The 27,575-nt window shown below is 47.7% G+C and overlaps 1 protein-coding gene across 1 annotated transcript in view; it reads left to right on the forward strand.

The window, feature by feature from the left end:
• LOC133132572 (teneurin-2-like) overlaps positions 1 to 27,575 on the forward strand; it is a 403,992-nt gene that overhangs the window by 360,748 nt on the left and 15,669 nt on the right. The window contains exons 14-24 of the mRNA XM_061248068.1: positions 1,798 to 1,944; positions 6,166 to 6,376; positions 8,105 to 8,224; positions 9,772 to 10,033; positions 13,608 to 13,875; positions 15,231 to 15,374; positions 18,494 to 18,743; positions 19,439 to 19,459; positions 20,436 to 20,668; positions 23,215 to 23,369; positions 24,509 to 25,398. Coding sequence (XP_061104052.1) covers positions 1,798 to 1,944; positions 6,166 to 6,376; positions 8,105 to 8,224; positions 9,772 to 10,033; positions 13,608 to 13,875; positions 15,231 to 15,374; positions 18,494 to 18,743; positions 19,439 to 19,459; positions 20,436 to 20,668; positions 23,215 to 23,369; positions 24,509 to 25,398 — 2,701 coding nt within the window. The remainder of the gene's footprint in view (positions 1 to 1,797; positions 1,945 to 6,165; positions 6,377 to 8,104; positions 8,225 to 9,771; positions 10,034 to 13,607; positions 13,876 to 15,230; positions 15,375 to 18,493; positions 18,744 to 19,438; positions 19,460 to 20,435; positions 20,669 to 23,214; positions 23,370 to 24,508; positions 25,399 to 27,575) is intronic.

The following is a 27,575-nucleotide window of genomic DNA, read 5'->3' on the forward strand; positions in this document are numbered from 1 at the left end:
TGCTGTATAACAGTCCCCGATCGGCACACCCACCCCCCATCCCCCCCCCCCCCCCGTCTCCGATGGCGACAGGCCTCCCCCTGCTCCCCTAATCAGATTCCCACATGAGGGAGCACTCAGCTCATTCACTCGGAATGAAGTCTGTAATAATCTGTGCGCTGGCATGTATCTGCTGTATATGCGCTTATTAAGAGCCCGTTTACCGCGAGGTCAACGCTTCAGGACGGTCTGTTTACCCTTCAGTGCACAGGGCTGCCGTATGCTGCTAGGCAGATGTTCTCTGCGCTGTGTGTGCGTGTGTTATGATGTTCAGAGCTGTTTGCTCATGTAGCGCTGTGTGTGTGTGTTATAATGTTCAGAGCTGTGTTTCCTCATGTAGCGCTGTGTGTGTGCGTTATAATGTTCAGAGCTGTGTTTCCTCATGTAGTGCTGTGTGTGTTATAATGTTCAGAGCTGTTTCCTCATGTAGCGCTGTGTGTGTGCGTTATAATGTTCAGAGCTGTTTCCTCATGTAGTGCTGTGCGTGTGTTATAATGTTCAGAGCCGTGTTTCCTCATGTAGTGCTGTGTGTGTGGGTGTGTGTGTGTGTTATAATGTTCAGAGCAGTGTTTGCTAATGTAGCTCTGTGTGTGTGTTATAATGTGTGTGTTTCCTCATGTAGTGCTGTGTGTGTGGGTGTGTGTGTGTTTGTGCAGACGTGTGCGCGTGTGTGTTTATTTGGTGTGCTTATGTGGGCTTGTGTCCATGTATGTATACTCATTTGTGTGTCTGTGAGTACCTGTTTGTGTGTGGGTGTGCACATCTCTGTTTATGTGTGTATGCACATATGTGTACATTTGTGCGTGTATGTTCACGTATGTATGATCATCTGTGTGTGTTTGTGTGTGCTTCCTAGTGTGGGTGTGTGTGTGTGCGTGCATGCATGCATATGTGCGTGCTTATGTGTGCGTGCATGCATGCATGTGTGCGTGTGTGTGTGTGTGTGAGTGCATGTATGTGTGCGTGTGTGTGTGTGTGCATGTATGCATGTGTGCGTGTGTGTGTGTGCGTGTTTGTGTGTGTGTGTGTGTGTGTGTGTGTGCATGTATACATGTGTGCGTGTGTGTGTGTGCGTGTGTGGGTGCGTGTGCGTGTTTGTGTGAGTGTGTGCGTGTTTGTGTGTGTGTGTGTGTGTGTGTGTGTGTGTGTGTTCATGTTTGTGTGTTTGTGTGTGTGTGTGTGTGTGTGCGTGTTTGTGTGAGTGTGTGCGTGTTTGTGTGTGTGTGTGTGTGTGTGTGTGTGAGTGCATGTGTGTGTGTGTGTGCATGTATGCATGTGTGCGTGTGTGTGTGTGCGTGTTTGTGTGCGTGTGTGTGTGTGCGTGTTTGTGTGTGTGTGTGTGTGTGTGTGTGTGTGCGTGTTTGTGTGTTTGTGTGTGTGTGTGTGTGTGCGTGTTTGTGTGAGTGTGTGCGTGTTTGTGTGTGTGTGTGTGTGTGTGTGTGTGGGAGTGCTCTGCTGAAAGTTGAAGGGTGAGTCCTGTACAATAGCAGTCCCCAGCCCCAGACTCATCCTCAGTGTTTTAACAGCAGCTCAGGAAGAGCCTCATGTTCTCTCTCCCCCTTACCTCTCCCTCTCTACCTCTCTCTCCCTTTCTCTCCTTCTCTCTCTCTCTCTCCCTCTCTACCTCTCCCCCCTTCTCTCTCTTCCTCTCTCTCACTCTCTCTCTCTACCTCTCTCTCCTTCTCTCTCCCTCTCTACCTCTCTCTCCTTCTCTCTCTCTCTTCCTCTTTCTACCTCTCTCTCCCTGTCCGCACGCAGATGGATGTCCCAACCTGTGCAACGGGAACGGGCAGTGCATTCTGGGACAGAACAGCTGGCACTGCCAGTGCCAGATCGGCTGGAGGGGGGCGGGCTGCAGCGTCGCCATGGAGACGTCCTGCTCCGACAACAAGGACAACGAAGGAGGTGAGGGGGGGTTAAAGCAGGAGGAGGAGGAGGAGGAGGAGGGGAGAAGTGAGGGATGGGGAAAAGAGGAGGAGTAGGAGGAGGGGAGGAAAGAGGAGGGAGGGGTGGAAGTTGTCATCATCAGGCTGCTGGGTTGAGCCCCTCTACCCACACACCAAACACTCAATACACACACAGACAAACAAACTACACACACTGAACACTCTACACACTCTGTACTCAACACACACACACACACACACACACACACACACACACTCTACATACACAATGAACACTCTACACACTCTGTACAGTATATGCACTATACACAGTCACTACACACGCTCTACAAACACACTGGGCACTCTACACACTCTTAACGTAGGGCACATGGACATGGTCCCTCAGTAATACCCCACAGGAGACAGTCTTACTTCCCAACAAATGACCTCTTTTACAGTGTCTCCCATCTGTTATGTTTCTCGCTGAATTTGAAATTCAGATTCACATTTAAAGGTCTGCTGTACTGGCATGATATTTCACAATACTCTGCAAATCGGGAGTTTTGCAAGACCTGGGTACCAAATGAGAAATTTATGATAGAATGTCAAAACTAGCAATTTACATACCAGTAATTTCCAATAATATGCAGTCCGTATTAGTGCAATAACTATTATGTGACCAGAATAAGAGCAGGAAAGGAGAATGAATATTCTTCTCTTTCTATCCCTCTTTCACTCTGTTTTTCTCATTCTGTCTGTTCTTATATCATTTACCTGCTTATAAGGCTTCATTCTATCAGATCTGAGAGATCAGATAGATGGAAATAAGTAGTCCATGAAGTCTAGTCTGCGTTTGCATATTTGATAGCAGAGATAAGATGGAGAAAGGAGGGTCTATGTGTATGTGTGCGTGTGTGTGTGTGCGCGCATGTATGTGTAAGTGAGTGTGAGTGTGTGCCTGCGTGTGTGTGAGTGTGTGTGTGTGCATGTATGTGTGTGTGCGTGTGTGTGCATGCATGCGTGTGCGTGAGTGTGTGTGTGCGCGCATGTATGTGTGAGTGTGTGTGTGAGTGTGTGCATGTATGTGTGAGTGTGTGAGTGTGTGTGTGTGTGTGCATGTACAGTGGTGTGGAAAAAGTGTTTGCCCCCTTCCTGACTTCTTATTTTTTTGCATGTTTGTCACACTTAAATGTTTCAGATCATCAAACAAATTTAAATATTAGTCAAAGACAACACAAGTAAACACAAAATGCAGTTTTTAAATTATTATTAGGTTTTTATTATTAAGGGAGAAAAAAAAATCCAAACCTATGTGGCCCTGTGTGAAAAAGTGATTGCCCCCCCCTGTTAAAACATAACTTAACTGTGGTTTATCAAACCTGAGTTCAATTTCTCTAGCCACACCCAGGCCTGATTACTGCCACACCTGTTCTCAATCAAGAAATCACTTAAATAGGACCGGCCTGACAAAGTGAAGTAGACCAAATGATCCTCAAAAGCTAGACATCATGCTGAGATGTAAAGAAATTCAGGAACAAATGAGAAAGTAATTGAGATCTATCAATCTGGAAAAGCCATTTCTAAAGCTTTGGGACTCCAGCGAACCACAGTGAGAGCCATTATCCACAAATGGCGAAAACATGGAACAGTGGTGAACCTTCCCAGGAGTGGCCGGCCTACCAAAATTACCCCAAGAGAGCAGCAACGACTCATCCGAGAGGTCACAAAAGACCCCACAACAACATCCAAAGAACTGCAGGCCTCACTTGCCTCAGTTAAGGTCAGTGTTCATGACTCCACCATAAGAAAGAGACTGGGCAAAAATGGCCTGCATGGCAGAGTTCCAAGACGAAAACCACTACTGAGCAAAAAGAACATTAAGGCTCGTCTCAATTTTGCCAGAAAACATCTTGATGTTCCCCAAGACTTTTGGGAAAATACTCTGTGGTCTGACGAGACAAAAGTTGAACTTTTTGGAAGGTGTGTGTCCCATTACATCTGGCGTAAGAGTAACACCGCATTTCAGAAAAAGAACATCATACCAACAGTAAAATATGGTGGTGGTAGTGTGATGGTCTGGGGCTGTTTTGCTGCTTCAGGACCTGGAAGACTTGTTGTGATAAATGGAACCATGAATTCTGCTGTCTACCAAAGAATCCTGAAGGAGGATGTCCGGCCATCTGTTCATGACCTCAAGCTGAAACGAACTTGGGTTCTGCAGCAGGACAAAAACACACCAGCAAGTCCACCTCTGAATGGCTGAAGAAAAACAAAATTAAGCCTTTGGAGTGGCCTAGTCAAAGTCATGACCTGAATCCCATTGAGATGCTATGGCATGACCTTAAAAAGGCGGTTCATGCTCGAAAACCCTCCAATGTGGCTGAATTACAACAATTCTGCAAAGATGAGTGGGCCAAAATTCCTCCACAGCGCTGTAAGAGACTAATTGCAAGTTATCGCAAATGCTTGATTGCAGTTGTTGCTGCTAAGGGTGGCCCAACCAGTTATTAGGTTTAGGGGGCAATCACTTTTTCACACAGGGCCATGTAGGTTTGGATTTTTTTTCTCCCTTAATAATAAAAACCTTCATTTAAAAACTGCATTTTGTGTTTACTTGTGTTGTCTTTGACTAATATTTAAATTTGTTTGATCTGAAACATGTGTGACAAACATGCAAAAAAAATAAGAAATCAGGAAGGGGGGAAACACTTTTTCACACCACTGTATGTATGTATGTATGTATGTATGTGTGTGTGAGTGTGTGTGTGTGTGTGTGTGTGTGTGTGTGTGTGTGTGTGTGTATGTATGTATGTGTGAGTGTGTGTGTGTGTGTGTGTGTGTGTGTGTGTGTGTATGTGTGAGTGTGTGTGTCTATGTGTGAGTGTGTGTGTGTGTGTGTGTATGTGTGAGTGTGTGTAGATGTGGAGAGATGAAAAGGGCTGATCCCCTCTGGGGTCGAGTGAAGTCCCGCCGGACTTTGATGTAAGTTTTATAAGTGTATAATTAAAAGGAAAGGCCCCGCAGTCTCGCAGTACTGAGGAGGAAAGCTCTGCTAGGCACATCTGAGGTGAAACCTGAACAAAATAACACAATTAGTAATGCACTAATGAGTTCTGATCCTTCATAATTATATTTGCAATATCTGAGGGGGGAAAAAAGCAGGTCCGTGTTCCATCGAGCCTCTGTTTGGTTTGTACTTAATGAGCGAGGACCTCCATTTAGCCAGCAAGGACGTATGTTTATTGAGCATGACCTCAGCCTATCAAGTTAGGACGGTGGTCCTCAATGCTGGTCCTGGAGAGCCGCAGGGTGCGCTGGCTTTTGTTGTTACCCGGCACTGAGGTGATCAATTGAAGACGTTAATTACGCAGTTAACTCACCTCACCCGGTTTCTTGGGTCTGAACTGAAATGAAGGTGAAAACAAAATCCAGCGCACCTTGCGGCTCTCTGGGACCAGGAGTGAGGAGCACTGAGTTAGGACTTAAGCGTATTGAGTGAGGACTAAGCTTATTGAGTACAAACCTATGCTTGTACTGGCTTATTAGATCAGGGCTCAAGTTTATTGATTCAGCACAGACTGTGCAGGGACCTGACTTATTGACTAGGGTTGTCGCTTTTTGAGAAAGAATTGGCTTATTGACTAAGACCTTAGCTTATTGAGAAAACAATTGGCTTATTGACAAAGGGTTTGACTTATTGAGAAAGGAATTGGCTTATTGACTAATAGCATGGCTTATAGAGTAAATAGTTGGCTTATTGAGTAAGAAGACAACTTAAGCTTACTGTACTCTGACTTTTGAAAGCCTTGTTGTGTTTCACTCATACTTCTCACGCAACATTGCATGTTAATCAAGTAATATATAAGAAGAAAAAAAAGTAACATTGTTTAAATTGTTTTAGATGACATTTTGGCTAGAAAATGTATGTAAATTCTTTTTGGCCTTATCTTTTATTGACATTTTAATTGTACTACTGCCTTGGCAAAATACATATAGTCATTTGTATCTAAATTAATCTAACGCCAGTATGGTGCAAATGTTTTCTGATTGCTTCTGGGGACAGTCTGAATAATGTATTCAATTAATATTTGTCCTTAGTTTATCTCACTGTTTACAAAAAACTTTGGTGAGAAACAAACGTGTAAATGTTGGCAAACATTTGCCCAGTTAACAAACATTGTTGAAATCCAGAGTTTGGCATGGTTAACCTTTGACCTTCTGAACTTTGACCCTGCAGACGGACTGACAGACTGCATGGACCCGGACTGCTGCATCCAGAGCCCCTGCCTGACCAATCCGCTGTGCCGAGGGTCACGTGACCCTCTGCAGATCATTCAGCAGAACCAATCGCCCGCTCCGAAAGTGAGGTCGTTCTACGACAGGGTGAAGCTGCTCGTGGGAAAGGACAGCACACACATCATCCCAGCAGACAACCCGTTTAATGCCAGGTAATACGCTCAGCCGTGTATTAAAAATATCCCCAAGTTATTATATTTTCACATTTGAAAAACTGTTTGCTTGGCAGACACCAACTCCGTAGGCACTCATTATCCAGCAGGATATCTATTGATGCAGTTAAGATCCAGTGCCTTACTAACTAAGACCACTCATACTGCCCCACTTGACATTCAAGCTGGCAACCTCTTGGTCTTAATCCCCAGTGTCTTCCACAAGCCCTGTACATGTTTAATTGCATGACATTAAGCACGGAGGGCTTTACATACATGAAATATGATATGACTACATGATTTAAAAATACATTTTGTTTGTAGTAGGAATGACTTTGAGTTATGTGATGGGCCACTAATTAGAAAAATGCCCCCTCCATCTTGACAAAACAATGTTTTTTTAACTAACACAGTTTTGGGGAAATCTATCAAATTTTTGATTGAATCCAGGCCACAGTGTGATCCTAAATAACTCTTACTGTACAAAGGACCCTGGCCTTTCATTGTGAGTGGAAATGAAGAAGAATGTTTACTGAATTCAGGCGACCGTCATGGCTGCGGTTCTGCCTGGGGGAGCACGGGGAGAGGAACGCGGGGGTCCACCGGGAAGCCATTTTACATCAGGAGTTATGCTAACAGCGCAGCGCTTTATTTGGAAATGAGGGCAGGCTGATGTGATGAATACTGCCATAGGGGAGGGGGGAGGGGGGGGGCACAGTGAATCCCACTGTAGGCTGTGCTCTGTCAGTCGCTGAAAGGTTGAGCCAATCAGATAAAGGGCTTCGCCTTTTCTAACAAAAATACTTTGTTCACACAATAATACAGTGACAGTGGAGGTACACCTTTTTTGGACAAGCATCAAATTTCCGAAATGTACCCTGAATGTACAGTAATGTCCAAATGTACAAATGAGTATGTATTCCAAGCAAAAGAAAAGGAATAAATGAATTATATATTGCTGGCTAGGGCTTTTATGTACTTATAGGGTACCGCCCCAGCAACAAGCATTTGTAAAAGATTTTAGGCACTTTTTATAACTTTATTTCTGAGTGTGGGTCAGTGAGGTACTGAGACTAACAAACAGCCCTTTCCATTGCACATAACAGTTCCAGAACCACTGGGAATCTCAGTAGTTCCTGGAATATGCTCTGTTTCTTTTTTGCATCGAACTTGGAAAACCGCAACAGTGAGAAAAACAGAAAACACTTGTTTTCCTTAGCCTAAGCTTCCCTAAACGGTATTTTGAGAATGTCTCTGTCTCATCGAATCACTCTGTAAAATTCATTACCTAGCCTACTGCTTCCAAACATGAGGGGTGACATAGAACGTGCGATCGCGGTTTCACAGTATAGTTCGGTACGGAACAGCATTGGAAAAGGGCCAAAACAGTCCCGGTTATGTTCCCATTACATCTCAGCTACTCCAGCTCACCTAAATATCCCCACCGCTGCCCATTATAACAAGCCCCTACTCAACTCCATTACCCTGGCCATCACCGCAAAGTGGTGTAAAATCCAGGTCCAGAAAGTCACCCAGATTTACAGAGTACAACTCTTCCGTCAGGAGGTAGAACTGATCGGCTGAAATCAGCCGGCTGGGTTCATGGGCGGGAGAAACACTTGGCAGGAGTTTTACTTTCTGACCACTGGACGTTCCACCTCTGGGTGCATAAATGAGGTGTGTATAAAAATAACCTCCAGGATGGGTCCCTCTCCTGTCTCTCTGCAGCCTGGCGTCTCTGATCCGGGGGCAGGTGCTCACCACCGACGGGACCCCCCTGGTGGGCGTGAACGTGTCCTTCGTCAAACACCCCCACTACGGCTACACCCTCACGCGCCAGGACGGAACGTGAGTCACTTCCTGCACGCGTCACGTGACCTCCCTCTCGCGCCCCTATTGGATTAATCGACTTTGCCTGTCACCTACGTGTTCTTTTTTGGTTTTGAGTCTCTGTTTCTGCTTGTTTCTCTGCGGTGTTGGGAGGGGGGTGGAGTACGTATATACATAAATACAAACCTAAGAAAATGTTCTCTTTTTTATTTATTTTTATTTTCTTATATTATCATAATAATAAAAATAAGATAATAAGTTACTTATTTTGCCAGAGTGCCCGTCCTACCCCTCGACGCCTGGAGGCAGTAAACTTTGTAAAAAATAATAATAATAAAATAAATGAAAAAAACCTGACTGCAGCGATTAAACCCACAGCCAACTCATCCATGTGCAATTAAAACGCAGCCCGGAGGCATTCCTCACTGCTGCGGAAAAGCTTAATAATAGCAGCGTGTTTTAAACAGCCAGGCATCTGTAATCGTCCTGTTTAGCAGCCTCTGCGCTTCTCACAGACGACTGTGAAGGTTGAACGGGAGTAATGCCTAAAACGGGGGCACATCTTTGAGTCTGTTAAAACTGCTTGTTGTGGAGTGAGGATAACACGCATGGATAATTAAAGCCACTTCTTGAAGGAAAGTTCAACTTTTGCTCTCGTTTGCAGTCGTAGCAGCTGCACGGTTGTACACTAATCCTCTTTCTCAAATTCCCATTGACATCCACTTTTTTCCTCGACCAGAAAACTTTGCGTTCATAAAGCGTATACTGTAAATATGTATCGTGTGCAGGGGTGTCTGTAAGTATTTGGGCAGTGGTACAGTTTCTGTTCTTTTGGCTCTGCTCCAGCACGTTGGATTTGAAGTGAAACTATGAATATGGAGAATCTCCATTCAAAATGGAATTTTATCTATCTATATCTATGTCTATGTAATCTATGTCTGTTAAACCAGCCCATTAACTGATATATTTTTTGTATGTATACTGCATGTTATGTTCTTATAATACACATTGATATAAATGTATTTGAACACATCTTCTGTATTATAAGGCTGGGTCTATGAAACTGGCCCAAGATACACTTTATTAGGAATACTTTTACTTTACTACACCTACTTATTCATGCGATTATCTAATCAGCCAATTGTGTGGCAGCAGTGCAATGCATACTATCATGAAGATACGCGTCGGGAGCTTCAGTTAATGTTCACATCAACCACCAGAATGGGGAAAAATGTGATCTAACTGACTCTAACTGCTGATCTCCTGGGATTTTCACTCACACTAGTCTCTAGAGTTTGCAAATAATGGTACACAAAAACAGAAACGGCTTGTTAATGAGAGACGTCAGAGGAGAAGGGCCAGAGCTGACAGGAAGGTAACAGTAACGTAAATATCCACACATTACAACAGCGGTATGAACACACAACATCATAACTCTTAAGTGGATAGGCTACAGCAGTAGAAGTCTAATAGATATCTAATAAAGTGCGGACTGAGTGTATGATACAGGGTGTAACACATGAGAGAGTGAAGATGGCTGACGGCCGTGCGTCTGTGGTCGCCAGGTTCGACCTGATAGCGAACGGGGGCGCCTCTCTGACCCTGCGTTTCGAGCGCGCCCCGTTCCTCAGTCAGGAGCGCACCGTGTGGCTGCCCTGGAACACGTTCGTTGCCATGGACACGCTGGTGATGAAGACGGAGGAGAACACCATCCCCGGCTGTGACCTCAGCGGGTTCGTGCGCCCAGACCCCATCGTGGTGTCCTCACCCCTGTCCTCCTTCTTCAGCTCCAACCCCGCCGAGAAGCCCATCATCCCCGAGACCCAGGTACCGGCTCTCTGTCTCTCTATCTCTCTATCCCTCTCTCTCTCTCTCTCTCTCTCTCTCATCCCAGAGACCCAGGTACCGGCTCTCTGTCTCTCTATCTCCCCCTCTCTCTCTCTCTCTCTCTCTCTCTCTCTCTCTCTCTCTCTCTCTCTCTCTCATCCCCGAGACCCAGGTACCGGCTCTCTGTCTCTCTATCTCTCTCTATCTCTCTCTCTCATCCCCGAGACCCAGGTACCGGCTCTCTGTCTCTCTATCTCCCTCTCCCTCTCTCTCTCTCTCTCTCTCTCTCATCCCCGAGACCCAGGTACCGGCTCTCTGTCTCTCTATCTCCCTCTCCCTCTCTCTCTCTCTCTCTCTCTCTCATCCCCGAGACCCAGGTACCGGCTCTCTGTCTCTCTATCTCTCTATCCCTCTCTCTCTCTCTCTCTCTCTCTCATCCCAGAGACCCAGGTACCGGCTCTCTGTCTCTCTATCTCCCCCTCTCTCTCTCTCTCTCTCTCTCTCTCTCTCTCTCTCTCTCTCTCTCTCATCCCCGAGACCCAGGTACCGGCTCTCTGTCTCTCTATCTCTCTCTATCTCTCTCTCTCATCCCCGAGACCCAGGTACCGGCTCTCTGTCTCTCTATCTCCCTCTCCCTCTCTCTCTCTCTCTCTCTCTCTCTCATCCCCGAGACCCAGGTACCGGCTCTCTGTCTCTCTATCTCCCTCTCCCTCTCTCTCTCTCTCTCTCTCTCTCTCTCATCCCCGAGACCCAGGTACCGGCTCTCTGTCTCTCTATCTCTCTCTATCTCTCTCTCTCATCCCCGAGACCCAGGTACCGGCTCTCTGTCTCTCTATCTCCCTCTCCCTCTCTCTCTCTCTCTCTCTCTCTCATCCCCGAGACCCAGGTACCGGCTCTCTGTCTCTCTATCTCCCTCTCCCTCTCTCTCTCTCTCTCTCTCTCTCTCTCTCATCCCTGAGACCCAGGTAATGGCTTTGTCTCTCTATCTCTCTCTATCTCCCTCTATCTCCCTCTCTCTCTCTCTCTCTCTCTCTCTCTCTCTCTCTCTCATCCACGAGACCCAGGTAATGGCTCTCTGTCTCTCTATCTCCCTCTCTATCTCTCTCTCTCTCATCCACGAAACCCAGGAACCGGCTCTCTCTCTCTCTCTCTCTCTATCTCTCTTTCTCTATCTCTCTATCTCTCTCTCTCTTTCTCATCCCCGAGACCCAGGTACCGGGTTTGGCTATATGCCTGTTCATCTCTCACTCTGTCTTTCTCTCTCTCTCTCTCTCTCTCAAATTCAAATTTTCAAATTCAAATTGCTTTATTGGCATGACAAAATTTGCATTTGTATTGCCAAAGCATGGCAAGGAACATGTTAAAACAGATGAAAATAACACAGTAATATGATTATTATATAAAAAAATAATAATAATAATAAATTTAAAAAAAAATTAAGGATAATAATTAACAATAATAAATCTATATATACATATATATACACACATATACATGCACGTGCATATTCATACACACGTATATACACATATATATATACATACATACATACATATAATTAGACACATCTTTCTAACATACTAATAACAAGCTAATCTAATAATAACAGTTTATATAACAGGTAAATTTAATATGTGTGTGTGTGTGTGTGTGTGTGTTTGTTTTGTCACTCACTGTCTCTGAGTATGTGACATTCAGACACATATTTCACTGCAATATGTGCAGTTGTTCCCTCTCCCAAGACTATCGGTAGTTGGTTGCTCTCTTCTAGGTGGAGAAAGTTGGGGATATGTTTTTTAAATTTATTAAAATATTTTTTTCTGATATTTTTGTATTTTTCACATTTTAGAAGGAAGTGCACCTCCGTTTCAACCTCACCTGTCATACAGTGACCACATATCCTCTGTTCTTTTGGTAGCCAGGACTTTTTATGTCTACCTTTTTCAATGGCTAGGTTGTGGTCACTGAGTCTGTACTTGGTAAGGAGTCGTCTCTGCTTCATATCTCGGACAGTTACAAGATATTCAGCCAATTTGTATTCTCGTTTTAGGGCCAGGTAGCAAGTAAGCTATCTCTCTCTCTCTATCTCTCTATCTCTCTCTTCCTCATCCTCATCCTCGAGACCCAGGTACCAGCTCTCTCTCTCTCTCTCTCTCTCTCTCTCTCTCTCTCTCTATCTCTCTCTTTCTCATCCCCGAGACCCAGGTACCAGGTTTGGCCATATGCCTGTTCATCTGTCTCTCTAGCTATCTCTTCAGCGAAGGACTTGGGCTTTGGCCTAGGCTGGCTGGTGTTGAGGACAGAGAATGTGTGAGTGAATGGCCGTATTATTTTTATCTGTGTTTGTAAGTCCTTATTTTCTTTGCATTGTTTATTTTATTTTTTTACCAGCTACCAGCTGTTTTACAACCCAGACTGTGCTTTTTTTCTCTCTGTATCACTCTGTCATTTGTAAGGGATATGGTTTATTAAGGGATGTCAAAAAGACTGTCTCTATCTCTCTTTTTGTCTTCAGTGCAAAAAATAAGCTCTATCTCTCACTATCTCTACCTCCCTCTTTCATTCTCTCTCACTCTTCTTAATCTTTCTCAGCCTCCTTCCTCCCCCTCCTTCTCTGTCTCTTTCTCTCTCTCTCTCTCTATCTCTCTCTCGCTGCTGTTGCAAGCTATTCAGCAACTTGGAGGCTTTTAGTCTCATCTGGGCTGTTGGGTGAGAGGGGGTGCCATGTGTAGCGCAGACAGAGCGAGATTTGATTCTTTCTAATGAGAAACTTTAGTGTTTTGTATCTATTAAAAGCTGATCTTTGTGCTGGTGGCAGTAGTTTAATACAGGGACTTTTTAAATTCAGTGCTCTTTCTTTCTCACGCACACACACTCTTTCCTTCTCATGATATTCTGTTCCAGTTATTTAGCCGACACGTTTATCCAGAGCTTCTTACACTTGATTAAACGAAGCAGGGGCCAATCCCCCCTGGAGCAATGTGGGGTTAAGGGCCTTGCTCAGGGGCCCAACAGCTGTGCGGATCCTATGATTGAGCAGTGGGGGTGACATTAGCTATGGAGGTACTGTGAGTGCGGTTGTCTGGCAGTTGGAAGGTTCTCGGTTCAATCCCCCACCCTGGGTGTGTCGAAATGTCTCTACCCAAGACACTTAACCCCCCAATTGCTCCCAACGAGCTGGTCGGTGCCTTGGTGGCAGCCTATCTGTGTGAATGTGAGTGTGAATGGGTGAATGCCTGAGAGACAGTGAGTGACAATATTTATCTATTATTATTGTTGTTGTTGTTTTATTTGTTAACTGTTCTCTTAATTGTTCACTTTTACATACGGTTTTCTTCTTGTATGTTTCATGTTTGCTTTGGCAATATGTACATATGCATTTCCTGCCAATAGAGCACATTGAATTGAATTGAATTGAATTGAATTGAATGTGAGGCATTAATAAAGCGCTTTGGATAAAAGCGCTATGCGGTCCATTTACAGTACCTTCACTGGGGATTGAACCACCACTTCTCTCCCTCTCTCCCTTTTTCTCTCTCTCCCTCTCTCCGTCTCTCCCACTCTCTCCCTGCAGGTTCTCCATGAGCAGATAGACATCCCGGGCACCAGTCTGCGGCTGTGCTACCTCAGCTCCCGCACCTCGGGGTACCGGTCCCTGCTGAAGGTCACCATGACCCAGGCGCTGGTGCCCCTCAGCCTGCTGAAGGTGCACCTGATGGTGGCCGTAGAGGGACACCTCTTCCAGAAGTGGTTCCACTCCTCCCCCAACCTGGCCTACACCTTCATCTGGGACAAGACCGACGCCTACAACCAGAGGGTCTACGGGCTGTCAGAGGCCGTGGGTCAGTAGGGGGGTGGCCAAATGATGGGGTTCAGGGGGAGAGGCTGGAGGGAGCGCCGATTTAGCTTGTACCCCTAAATCAGTGTGTGGACCTGTGAGATAATCACTAAGAGATTCCCCTTAGTCTGTGTATAGAGAAGATGGATGGTCATTGTATTAAGCCTGGGTTATACTTTCTGCACGGATGGACACACAGGATTTTGATTTATTTCAAACCACAACGAGCGTGCATTTGGAGTATTTACAATCTTTGTAGTTGTGTCTCCGCCGCATTAATCTTATTAATATCATTTTTGTTTATTTAAACTCGGAGACACATTGAGAGCAGGTTATACATTTACGCAGCGGAGCGACATTATGCGGAGCCCTGGTTGTGCTGCCGTTATCTCCGTGTGGGCGCGTCGCACCGGCTAACCGTCCGCCCCCTCTCGCGTTCCCCTCTAGGTGGGGTAATCGCGGGAAAGACCCCCCACTCTCACCCCCGGTTCGGCACCGTGACAGGGGCACCTCCGTACCCCGGGCCAGGGGCCCCGAATTCCACGGGACTCTTTTAATTAAAGTTGGCACACGCCTCCCCTTCTCCTCTCTCCAATTAGCGAGCGTTTAATTAATTCCACCTCGCGAGGTGTTGAGTGAGGTGGTGTGAACAGGCCTGTGGCCTTAGGCCTCGTCAATTAAGAGATACGTAATTATAACTGTGGCGGCTGATCGCTCAACGGGTTGATCCACGCTGGCGTGCCAAAGCAGGGTTTGGGATGGGTCTGATCGGGACAGTACTGACTGGCATCGGACGCAGTAATGCTAATCTGCTGCTTCTGCTAATGGCTTCTGTGTGTACGTGCGCTTGTGTGTGAATGTGTGTATGTTACTGATTACGCTGCCACTGTTTTTCTTCTCTTTCTCACTATGTGTGTGTGTGTGTGTGCGAGCGTGCGTGCGTGCGTGCATGCGTGCATGCGTGCGTGCATTGGTGTGAACTAGTGTTAGTTACTGATTATTTTTCTCTCTCACTGTCACTGTCTATGCGAGCATGTGTGTGAATGTGTGTTTGTTACTTTGTTACTATAATGCTCCTGTGTTATTTTTCTCTCTTTCTCACTATGTTTGTGTGAGTGAACTTGTGTTTGTTTCTAATTATTTTTCTCTCACTGTGTGTGTGCGTGCATGTGTGAACTTGTTTGTTTCTGATTATTTTACTCTGTCACTGTCTGTGTGTGTGCATGCCTGGGTGTGTTTCTATCCCTCACTCTCTCTCTCGTCCTCTCTCTCTCTCTCACTCCCTCTCCCTCGCTCTCGCCCTCTCCCTCTCTCTCTCCCTCTCTCTCTCCCTCCCTCTCTCCCTCTCTCTCTCTGCAGTGTCAGTGGGATATGAGTATGAGACTTGCCCCAGTCTCATCCTGTGGGAGAAGCGGACAGCAGTGCTCCAGGGCTATGAGCTGGACCCCCCCAACCTGGGGGGCTGGTCTCTGGACAAACACCACATCCTCAACATACGCAGCGGTGAGCCTACACACACACACACACACATACACACACACACACTCACACATCCATACAGCCCCCCCAACATCATCATCACATCCTGAACATCAGCAGTGGTAAGACCCCCCATGCGCACACACACACTCATATACACTCCCCCACCATCATCACCACACCCTGAACATCCAGTTCAGCTAGTGGGACCCCCCCCCCCCCCCTCCTCCGCCCCACACCAAACTCAAACATCATCAACTCACAGCAACAATGTTCCATGTTAAATCAAATCAGCATTAAATCAATCAATGTTTCTACAAGTAGGAAAACATTGAGTACAATTTTATCCCAGGGAACAAAACGATGCATCAGCTTCGGCGAACAACATGACTTCCAGAAAAATCGCTCTCTCGAGGCATTCGCTCTCATAGAATAATTAAGAAGCTTTTATTATACAAAATATTAAGAAAGGAAGGAACGCGTTGCGACAGATGTTCCTTCCTCGGGGTGCTCGGCGGAAACATAAAGACCAGAGCGATTAATGACACATGACAACAAGGGCGGGGGACCAAACGCCGCACGCGATTGGTCGAGAAGACATGGCAGGTTAAAAATACTGCCACCAGTGCAATAGATCAAAATGAACTATTCACAAACAGGATATTCAGAGCGTATGTGCGTACGTAGGCTACTGTGTAATGCCTGGGATTGTGAATGGCACGCTTTTAAGACAGCGCAAAATACATTTAGAAATGCAGACGGTTCCCCCATGAAGAAGACATTCAAGCCCTTCACCCCCACCCCCCCTTGTTGCTAGGCATCACGTCTATTTCAGTCTCTTTAAGTAAGTCTACATTGCTGTAGCCGTCTTTGTTCTCTGGCTTGTCTTTTGCTTGTCGCTTGTTTTTAGTTCTCTATGGAACCCTCTATCATACCGTAGGTGTGAAGTGTGAAAACCGAGACAACCGAGACAAAGAACCGTTTTACAAAGACCCACAGCCGGGCCTCTTTTCCACTCACTGCGGGATATAGCAGGAATGCCATCTCACTGCGGTATGGAGTGAGATATAGTGGGGATGCCATGTCTCTGCGGTACGGAGTGGTATATGGTGGGGATGCCATGTCTCTGCGGTATGGAGTGGGATAAGGTTAGAATGCTGTCTCTCTGCGGTACGGAGTGGGATAAGATTAGAATGGTGTCTCTCTGCGGTATGGAGTGGGATAAGGTTAGAATGCTGTCTCTGTGGTACGGAGTGGGATAAGGTTAGAATGCTGTCTCTCTGCGGTACGGAGTGGGATAAGGTCAGAATGCTGTCTCACCATGGTACAGAGTGGGATAAGGTTAGAATGCTGTCTCTCTGCGGTACGGAGTGGGATAAGGTTAGAATGCTGTCTCTCTGCGGTACGGAGTGGGATAAGGTTAGAATGCTGTCTCTCTGCGGTGCGGAGTGGGATATGGTTAGAATGCTGTCTCTCTGCGGTACGGAGTGGGATAAGGTTAGAATGCTGTCTCTCTGCGGTACGGAGTGGGATAAGGTCAGAATGCTGTCTCTGCGGTACAGAGTGGGATAAGGTTAGAATGCTGTCTCTCTGCGGTATGGAGTGGGATAAGGTTAGAATGCTGTCTCTCTGCGGTATGGAGTGGGATAAGGTTAGAATGCTGTCTCTCTGCGGTACAGAGTGGGATAAGGTTAGAATGCTGTCTCACCATGGTACAGAGTGGGATAAGGTTAGAATGCTGTCTCTCTGTGGTACGGAGTGGGATAAGGTTAGAATGCTGTCTCACCACGGTACAGAGTGGGATAAGGTTAGAATGCTGTCTCACCACGGTACAGAGTGGGATAAGGTTAGAATGCCGTCTCTGTGTGTTACAGAGTGGGATAAGGTTAGAATGCTGTCTCTGTGTGGTATGGAGTGGGATAAGGTTAGAATGCTGTCTCACTACGGTACGGAGTGGGATATAGCGGGAATGCCGTCTCTCTGCGGTACGGAGCGGCGTGTGGTGGGGAGCTGAAACAGCATGGGGTCCTGGGAGAGAAGGCGTCCCGTCTCCTGGTTAAACAGCGCTCCGAGAGCCAGGGGAATTCCCATCAGTCCGGCTCGGAGACTGACAGCGTTAGCGTGCTGTTTGCCTGTCCTCACTTTCCCCTCAGCCACCTCACTCTCTTACCCTTCCTCTTTCCAGACCTGCTTTCAAATAGTATTTCTTTTGGAGAAAAATACTTTTCTCTGCTCTATTGATCTTGCCTGGTGCGTTTGAGCCTCCAAGGAGGAGCAGATGGGCGGGGTTTACACTTTTGGGATCGTTTCATTCCAATACACCTGGTAGGCTTAGTCAAATGCTGAAAATGATTTGAATCAAAAACAAATACTATTTGAACCCAGGTCTGCCTCTTTCTGAAGCCCCAGCTTCCCCTCCCCTATCCCCACGGCTTCCTCTGTGTATCACCATTCCACTTTACAAAGCCAACACCCCAGACAACCAAGCGCCTATCGCATTATCTACCCCACTAGCTAATGGCCTGGAAGTGTTATCGCCAATTACCCTGCGTTCTCTGATCGACTGATCTGCTTCTGAACGGCTTTGTCTCAGCCGTCCGCCAGCTGAACGCTGTGGCGGCCATTTGCAAAACACCGGTGGTGATTGACAGATGTGCCAACGGCAGGTTGCTGCCAGACAGCTAGGGGGCGCTGCGCGTTTTCTGGTTGGGAATAAAAGTCTTTAAAAAGCAGGTTTATCAGGGTTTACAGAATGGCAGTGTCTTTCTTTTTTTAATGTAATGGGTCTTTTTTAACAACAGTTATTTGTTTCTTTCATTTTAAGTGTTTTTTTTTTTTACACATTAAAATTCATGGTGGTGTGCGTTGGAGGTGTGAGTGCTCGAGTACAGAAAGTAATATGATTTTTAGGTGCGGTGCACCGTAAAAAATGATACACCATGTCTACCCAATAAAATCGAGATAACAGATTATAAGTATTATTATTGAATAAATATAACATAATATCATTCATGAAATTGATAAAACACATAATACTATTGATGAATCTGTTAATCTGCCTTAATTTCTTTCTGTAAATAGGGGTGTCATTTCCTAGTTGATTGAGGCGGTGTTTTATTTGGGTAAATTGAATCCCCCCCCAGGGATCCTGCACAAGGGCAGCGGGGAGAACGTCTTCACGTCCCAGCAGCCTCCCGTCATCCAGAGCATCATGGGAAACGGGCGTCGCCGGAGCATCTCCTGCCCCAGCTGCAACGGGCTGGCGGACGGCAACAAGCTGCTGGCCCCCGTGGCCCTGGCCGTGGGCATCGACGGCAGCCTCTACGTGGGAGACCTCAACTTCATACGCAGGGTGTACCCCTCCCTCAACACCACCGGCATCCTGGAGCTCAGGTGTGTGAGGGTGTGTGTGTGTGTGTGTGTGAGAGAGCGTGTGTGTGTGTGTCAGACCCATGGGCCCGCTGAACGGGACGTACAGGTGTCAGACCTGTGGCTCAGCCACCTGTTTGCCATTACGCTCTCATGGACGGGGTTATGACTCAGTGTACGCATCAGCGAAGATGAAGATGTCTGGTCTGTGACTAACTGGTTCAGAGGAAGGGAGTTGCTGACGGCACTCAGTAGCCCTGCCTGTTTCCCGGGCTGATGAAGCCCCGATGTCCTGATTAGAAAAAGGCTGAAAATGAAGGGGTGGAGGGGGACATGAGCAATATGGCCTTTTGACCTTTTGACCTGCGGGGCCAGTGAGCACAGACCCCAGGGGTCCTGTCCTGTGATGTCATCCTCTGTGGGAACGGCAGCCATGTTACCGAGTCTGAAAGAAAACACTGAGCACTTTGAAAAAGAGGAGTGAAGACACACACACACATGCACACATACACGCATATACGCACATGGCTACACACACACACACCATGGATGCCCTCCGCCTTCTTGCTCCATTCCCAAACCTGGGTTCACTTGTGCCTTCTGCCCTCAAAGGCCACAAAATGGAAAATTATGCATAAGAAATTAAATCCATCAGAGCGATCTGGAGAAATGTGTTGCGGCAGCCCTCTAATGCGTGTATTCTTCTCTTCTTTTTCTAGAAACAAAGATTTTAGACACAGGTAAGATGTACAGTTCCTATTTAAAGCCTTCCTCCTAATGACATCATCAGCCATAGCAGGGAAGCTGCATGCTATCTACATTCACCTGTGTGTGTGCGTGTGTGTGTGCATGTGTGCGTACGAGCCTGTTCTCTTGTGTGTGTGTGTGTGTGTGTGTGTCGGAGCGTGCGGGAGCTCGTTAGACACGTCGTTTTCCCAGCGTGCGCTCCTCACAGTTTGCGTTCTCCTCGCCGAGCGTAGCTTTCGCTTCTTCAACGTCGAGGCGCAAACAGAACGGAACCGCTCAGGGTGCGCCCGCTGAAGACCCCGCCGGAGCGCGGAGCTCGCCGTCTAAATGCGAAAACCCACAAAGTGTGAAAAAATTACTCAACAAAAGCATACTTCTTAATTGTGAAAACCCGTAAATTGTCTGGAGAACGACAGTAAGTGCTCAATTTTTCATAAGTAAGTCGTTCCGTAATCTTCCCTCCCGGGCTTGTCCCGGGAGTTAATGGCTGTTTGTGCTCAAAACGAGGTCACGCGCTACTGCTAACTCTGAAACTACGCTCGCTATTAAAGTTTCATGCTGAAGCGTCGTGTCTCCCCGCTAAAGAATCCAGCTGAAACCAGCCTAAGCTGGTCAAGACGGTTTAGGCTGTGTTTTCTACGCTTTTAGCTGGTCGGCCGGCTGACCGGCCTGTATAGTCAGCTATTCCACCAGTTTGACCACCAGCTTGCTCTACCAGATTAACCAGCTTTGACCAGCATTGTCAAGATAGAAACCAGCTACTGACCAGCTATGACCTGCATGAAGTGTCGAACATACAGCTTAAACCATCTTAAACCAGTTCATATTCCCAGTTTTAGCTGGAATATTAGTTTCTGGAGTCTGCAAGCTCAGTTTAAGTGTCTTGTCCACGCATTATTATTTAGAGTGTGTGTTCTCACATATTATAGTGGTCAGGTTACCTCACCTGCTCCACTCTTCTGCTCACAGCAACAACCCGACGCACAAGTACTACCTGGCGGTGGACCCCGTCTCCGGCTCGCTGTTTCTCTCCGACACCAACTCTCGGCGGATCTACCGCGTGCGGTCGCTGACGGGGGCGCGGCTCCTGTCCGATAACGCCGAGGTGGTGGCCGGGACGGGCGAGCAGTGCGTGCCCTTCGACGAGGCGCGGTGCGGGGACGGGGGCAAGGCTGTGGAGGCCATGCTGATGAGCCCCAGAGGTGGGTCTGTTACTCGCTACAACACACTGTGGCAGGCTATAACATGTTATAACACACTGTGACATGCTGTAACACCCTAATACACACTGTGAAATGCTATAACATGCTATAACACACTGTGGCGTGCTATAACATCCTAATACACACTGTGACATGCTATAACATGCTATAACACACTATGACATGCTATAACATACTATGATGTGCTATAACACCCTAATACACACGGTGACATGCTATAACGTGCTATAACACACTATGATGTGCTATAACACACTAATACACACTGTGACATGCTATAACATGCTATGACACACTATGATGTGCTATAACACTAATTTACATTATAAAATGGTGATATCTGTTAAAAAATGCTATAACACTATGATGTGCTATAACACACTATAACACCATATTGCGCATTATAACACATTATAGCATGCTGTAACATGCTATAAAATGCTGTAGCACACTATACGATACTGTAACTATGCTGTAACATGCTGCTGCGACTGCCTTGCTTCAGATGCCAGAACAAGTTGATTGAACTGCGTTTTTTAAAGATAATTTTCTTCTTTTTGATCCAGTACCTCAGATGATTATTTCTTGGAAGGTGCTCCATATAAATCAAAGAAATGACTTATTAACTCTGCACTGCAGGAGCAATACGCACACGAGTACAGAGCAGTCACTTTCAGCAGAGGTGATGTTTGTTTCATAGAGCGTGGGCTATAGCAGACACCATGCAACCCAAAAAGGAAAAAGAGAACTAGGAAAGAAAACCAATGATTAGATACAACATTCACTTACACACATACAGACCCGCACACACATACAAAAGCATACGTGTAAAGTCCAGATAAGAAACTCATCGCTGTGTATTATATAATACTGGGTGAAAAACAATTCCCCCTAGATTTCTCAATGGCTGCCAAAAATGTAAAGTAGAAATCCCACGAGTCTCCCTGCCGCCGTAGGTCTGAGTATTAAGCTAACCTAAAAACAATTATACAATGCAAGGGAAACTGGAACAGCTGCAAGCAAGTCATAGTATTATCAGTTAGCTACAGAAACAGAAGCCAGTGTACCGCAGGGCTCTGTGTGATGATGTCACACGTCCAACAGGAGGGCGAGAATCCTCCCAGACCCTCAGGGAGCTTTGCTTTCCTTCACTACAGTGGCCATTATGGTCCAATCCCTTGTCCCTGCTGACTCCCGAATCCCCAATCCCCCCCCCTCCTCGACGAGTGGGGTAAGGAAATCTCACTCGTTGTGTTGTCATGGCGACACCTGAAACCTGCGTTTCCGCCCACCGGCTTTCGCCTCATTACGGAGCGTGTGTCCAGACCCGCCCCGGTCCAGAGACGACCGCCACTAGACTGTGACTAGACCGTGACCACTGTCAGTCAAAAAACTAAAATCCATCTCGGTCACGGCGCAAGGGAACAAACTGCCTGGCTGTTGACTAACACCCCCCCCCCCCCCCCCCCCCTCTCCTGACCACCATCCGCCATTTTGACACCAAACTGTCACGCGTCTCAGGCCTCCTCAATGATAGTGTCAAAGGGAGAAATGTGTGCTCTGATGAGAGAGATCTCACCTGAGCACTGTCCAGGCCTGAGAAGAGGTGATAGGGGCAGGGCAGGCTGTAGCCTAGTGGCTAAGGTACATGACTAGGACCCAGAAGGTTGCTGGTTCAAGCTCCTGTGTAGCCACAATAAGATCTGTGCAGCAAGGCCCTTAACCCCCACTTTGCTTCAGGGGTGATTGTCACCTGCTTAGTCTAATTAGCTGTAAGTGACTTTGCATAAAAGCGTCACTAAATAAATAAAATGTAATGTAATGTAATGTAAGTGGCCTCGGGTTTCCAGTAAGCCGCGTTCGGGGGGTTTGACATCCGCAGCTGCGTTTGACTGTCAGGCTGAGAGGAGGCAGAGCCTCTGGACTGCAGATGTCCATCGTGTGATGGACAGTGAGAGGAGGGCAGACTCTGAGGGGTGTGATTGCTGCTGATTTATGTGCTTTATTTATGTGCTTTATTTGCATAACAAGAGAAATTATGTCACCAGAAATGAAGGAAAAACAAAAAACACAATGAGTAACTCCTCCGCCCCGTCAAACACAAACAACCAGAATTTGAACAAAACAAAATAGGAACCCTCTGTCCCGGAATTAATTTGGTACACACTCAAATGAATACAAATCGTTTTTCTGTTCCTTTTCCCTCTTTCTCTCTCATGTTCTGTCCTGGTCTCTCATTTTTATCTCTCTCTCTCCTCGCCTCTCTACCTATATCTTTCTCTCTCTCTCTCTCATGGTATCTCACCTGCCCTGTCTGTCTTTCTCTCTCACACACTCTGTCCTTTCCCCTCTCCCTCTCCTCTCCCTCTCTCCCCCCCCTCTCTCCCTCTCCCTCTCTCTCCCCTCTTTCCCTCCCTCTCTCCCCTCTCTCCCTCTCCTCTCCTCTCCCTCTCACCCTCTCTCTCCCTCTCACCCTCTCTCCCCCTCTCTCTCCCTCTCCCTCCCCCCCCCCCCCCCCCCCTCAGGCATCGCCGTGGATAAGAACGGGCTCATGTACTTCGTGGACGCCACCATGATCCGGAAGGTGGACCAGAACGGGATCATCTCCACGCTCCTGAGGACCAACGACCTCACGGCCGTGCGTCCGCTCAGCTGCGACTCCAGCATGGACGTCAGCCAGGTCGGCCGCACTGCACCCTGGGAGCACGCGCCCCGGCCGTTCTCACACTCCCGCGCAGCTAATTGTTCGCCGTTCGAATTGAGTGCAGCGGAGCACATTTCTCCCTCTTTAGAGGACATTTAATCCCTCCCCGGCCCGTGAAAGCGCAGTTCATCACCGTGTCAGGAGAGACGGCGGATTAATCCCGCGCCTCAGGCAAGCTGCCCCAAGATAAATGTCAACGGCCCTCTGAAAAAAAAACGCCGCTAAGAGATCTGTGGCATTTCCTGGCGGACGCGCGCGGACGTTTTAATTGGGTCTTTCATGTCCCGGCACGGTTCTAAGGTCACATGCGGTCGTTACTTTCCCACCGCAAGAGGTGGCGCTCCAAGGACAAGCGGCACGATGTTCCCTTTCGTCTACAAAATAAATAATCAGCGAGTAATCAGTCACCTAGCGCCAGAGCGCGCGCCGGAACCCGCGACAGTGAGGCAGTGCAGGTGACCGCCAGCTCGTTAGTCCTGCGCTCCGATTGGCTACTGCTCGTTGCTGACGCTTCAAACGCAGTGCTCCGATTGGCTACTGCCCGCCACCGACTGCTCCGATTGGCTACTGCTCGCTGCTGACGCTTCAAACGCAGTGCTTCGATTGGCTAATATCCAGGGTCTTCCCTTTACACTTTTGTATTGGCTTTGCTTGTTTTTTATAATGCTCTGCCATTCTTCCTCTGCAATGTTATTTTTTGAGGATTATTTGAGGACTTGTTCAGCAATACGGGTTGTTTCTATCCTGGATTCTATCCTGTTCACAGTGATTGTAAATCCGATACAGTAATAATAATAATGATAATAATAATGAATAATTCCTTGCATTTATATAGTGATTTTCTCATAGCCTGCTCAAAGTGCTTTACAGTGATGAGGGGGAAAGTCTCCTCAACAACCACCAATGTGCAGCACCCACCTGGGTGATACAACGGCAGCCATTTTGTGCAAAACCCAACCTTCTGGTTCACCTGGTTGGCTCAATTGCACAAGGCAAGATCAGTTGAGCACAGAAAAGTGTTTGAATCCAAAAGCGTTTCGTATTTAACCCGGGTCTGCTTGGAAGCGTGCCCTGTTCTCTGGTGTGCTGACCCGCCCTCCCGGTTCTGTGTTCAGGTTCGTTTGGAGTGGCCCACGGACCTGGCGGTGAACCCGATGGACAACTCCCTGTACGTGCTGGAGAACAACGTGATCCTGCGCATCACGGAGAACCACCAGGTGAGCATCATCGCCGGGCGGCCCATGCACTGCCAGGTGCCCGGCATCGACTACTCCCTGAGCAAGCTGGCCATCCACTCGGCCCTGGAGAGCGCCACGGCCATCGCCATCTCCCACGCCGGCGTGCTGTACATCTCCGAGACGGACGAGAAGAAGATCAACCGCGTGCGGCAGGTCAGCACGGCGGGCGAGATCTCCCTGCTGGCGGGCGCCGCGTCCGAGTGCGACTGCAAGAACGACGTCAACTGCAACTGCTTCTCCGGGGACGACGGCTACGCCACCGACGCCGGCCTCAACTCGCCCACCTCGCTGGCGGCCTCGCCCGACGGCACGCTGTTCATCGCCGACCTCAACAACATCCGCATCCGGGCGGTGAGCAGCAACCGCCCCGCCCGCACGGCCAGCGGCCGCTACGAGGTGGCCTCTCCCCGCGACCAGGAGCTGTACGTGTTCGGGCCGGACGGCCGCCACCTGCAGACCGTCAGCCTGGTCACCGGGGAGCCGCTGTACAACTTCTCGTACGGGGCGGACGGCGAGCTGGCGGCGGCGGTGGACAGCTGTAACAACACCGTGCGCGTCCGGAGGGACGGGGCGGGGCAGGGGGGCGCCGGGGCCCTCAGGCTGGTCCTGCTGCCCGAGAACCAGGTGGTCACGCTGGCCCTGGACCCCGCCGGGGGCCTGAGGGCCGTCTCCGCGCTCAACCAGGAGGTGGCGCTGCTGAGCTACGCCGGGAACACGGGGCTGCTGGCCTCCAAGGCCGACGAGACCGGGTGGACCACCTTCTACGAGTAAGAGAGAGAGAATGTGTGTGTGAGAGAGAGAGGGAATGTGTGTGTGAGAGATAGAGTGTGTGTGAGAGAGATATAGTGTGTGTGAGTGAGATAGAGTGTGTGTGAGTGAGAGTGTGAGTGAGAGAGCATGTGTGTGAGAGAGAGTGTGTGTGAGAGAGAGAGAGTGTGTGTGAGAGAGAGAGATAGAGACTGTGTGTGTGAGAGATAGAGTCTGTGTGAGTGAGAGTGTGTGAGAGAGAGAGAGAGAATGTGTGTGAGGGAGAACGTGTGTGAGAGTGAGTGTGTGTGAGAGAGAGAGAGAGAATGTGTGTGAGGGAGAACATGTGTGTGAGTGAGAGTGTGTGTGAGAGAGAACGTGTGTGTGTGAGTGAGAGTGTGAGTGAGAGAGAACGTGTGTGTGTGAGAGAGAGAGAGAATGTGTGTGAGAGATAGAGTGTGTGTGAGTGAGAGAGATAGAGTGTGAGTGAGAGAGATAGAGTGTGTGTGAGAGAGAGAGAATGTGTGTGAGATAGAGTGTGTGTGAGTGAGAGTGTGAGTGAGAGAGAGAGAGACTGTGAGAGAGATAGAGTGTGTGTGAGTGAGAAAGAGAGACTGTGTGTGAGTGAGAGAGATAGAGACTGTGTGTGTGTGTGTGAGAGCGTGTGTGAGAGAGAACGTGTGTGTGTGAGAGTGAGAGACTTTGTGTGTGTGACTGCGAGAGAGAGAGTGTGTGTGTGTGACTGCGAGAGAGAGAGTGTGTGTGTGTGAGAGAGCATGCTTCTGTGTGTGTGTGTGTGTGTGTGAGAGAGAGAGAGAGCGTTTGTGTGTGTGAGTGAGAGTGTGTGCGCTCACCCACGTGTGGGTGTGTGTGTATGAGAGAGTGTGTGTGTGTATGTATGGTTATGTCTCTGATGCGTCCCGTATCTTGCTTGCGTCAGTGTGTATTTACGTACATTTTCTCTACAGTAAATGTTGCACTGCTCTCTGTGGAAGGTTGTCAACAGTCAAAAACACACAAAAAGAATCCATATTCATACATGCCTGGGTTGTGTGTCGGTGAGAGTTTATTAGAGGCTATTGGGTGAGGAATCCGATTGTTTGTGATTCTCCCTGCTCCTCCATGGTCACAGTGCCACAAGGTTGCCCCGGGCAGCAGAAGAAGCCAGGGGCAGGCTGGGGCATTGGGTTCGAGCTGTGAGCCGAATCATCTTATGGTTGACCTCTAACCCCGGGGTCCTGGGGGGCCGCAGTGTCTGCAGGCGTTTGTTCCACAGTTAAGCCCCTCCCAGGAGACCAGCAGCTGTCTTGGTTCACTTGATGTGGTCTGCTTTCCAAAGCAGGGAGCGTTAGGTTTAAAGGGCAAGGTCCTGTTTTTCAGGCCAGGATAACTGAGCTACCTTGATTGGCAGTATCCTCAGTGATTCTCCGAATGAACACAATCTGTGCAGGTTGCTGTCTCCCTCTAGTGTCCGTTCCTATGTACTGCACTCCACCTGGCTGGAGCACCTCTGCACTGCTTGAAAACACTCAAACTAAGCAGCCTGCAAATCTTAAAATGGCAGCTCACAGTTACACAGTGAGTCCCAGCAATATAATAAATATTTTCTTTCTTTTTTTGAGCTCAGTTGATGTTATAACGCAAGTACCTGGAATTATATTTCTGTAGTCCTCCTGACTTCATAGATCCTATAACATAATCTGTCGAGATGTCTTTGTTTTGGACCACCACTTCAACACCTGATTAAACTAATATAGCTTTCATTCAGGAAAAGAATCAAGAGGTAAATGGAATGATCTGATGCAGACTGTAATCATTTGGTGATTTTCAAATTCATAGACACTCATACAAAATGACTTCAATTCTATTTTATTTGTATAGCGCCTTTTTTATTTGACAGAAAACTGTCACATTGGTTGGGCCATATTCAATGAGATATCTCCAACCACTTAGATCAGGCCTCCTGTCACTCTCCTGTTGGTCACCTGATTCTGTCTGAGCCTGCAACAACAGACTCAACCTTTAAGCAGCAGCGCAGTACAGGGAGAATACTAAACCCTTTAAGCAGCAGCGCAGTACAGGGAGAATACTGAACCCCTTAAGAAGCAGTGCAGTACAGGGAGAATACTGAACCCTTTAAGAAGCAGTGCAGTACAGGGAGAATACTGAACCCCTTAAGAAGGCAGTGCAGTACAGG

This window comes from Conger conger, chromosome 7 (genome assembly GCF_963514075.1).
Source record: "Conger conger chromosome 7, fConCon1.1, whole genome shotgun sequence".
In the NCBI taxonomy this organism is placed as follows: Eukaryota; Metazoa; Chordata; class Actinopteri; order Anguilliformes; family Congridae; genus Conger; species Conger conger.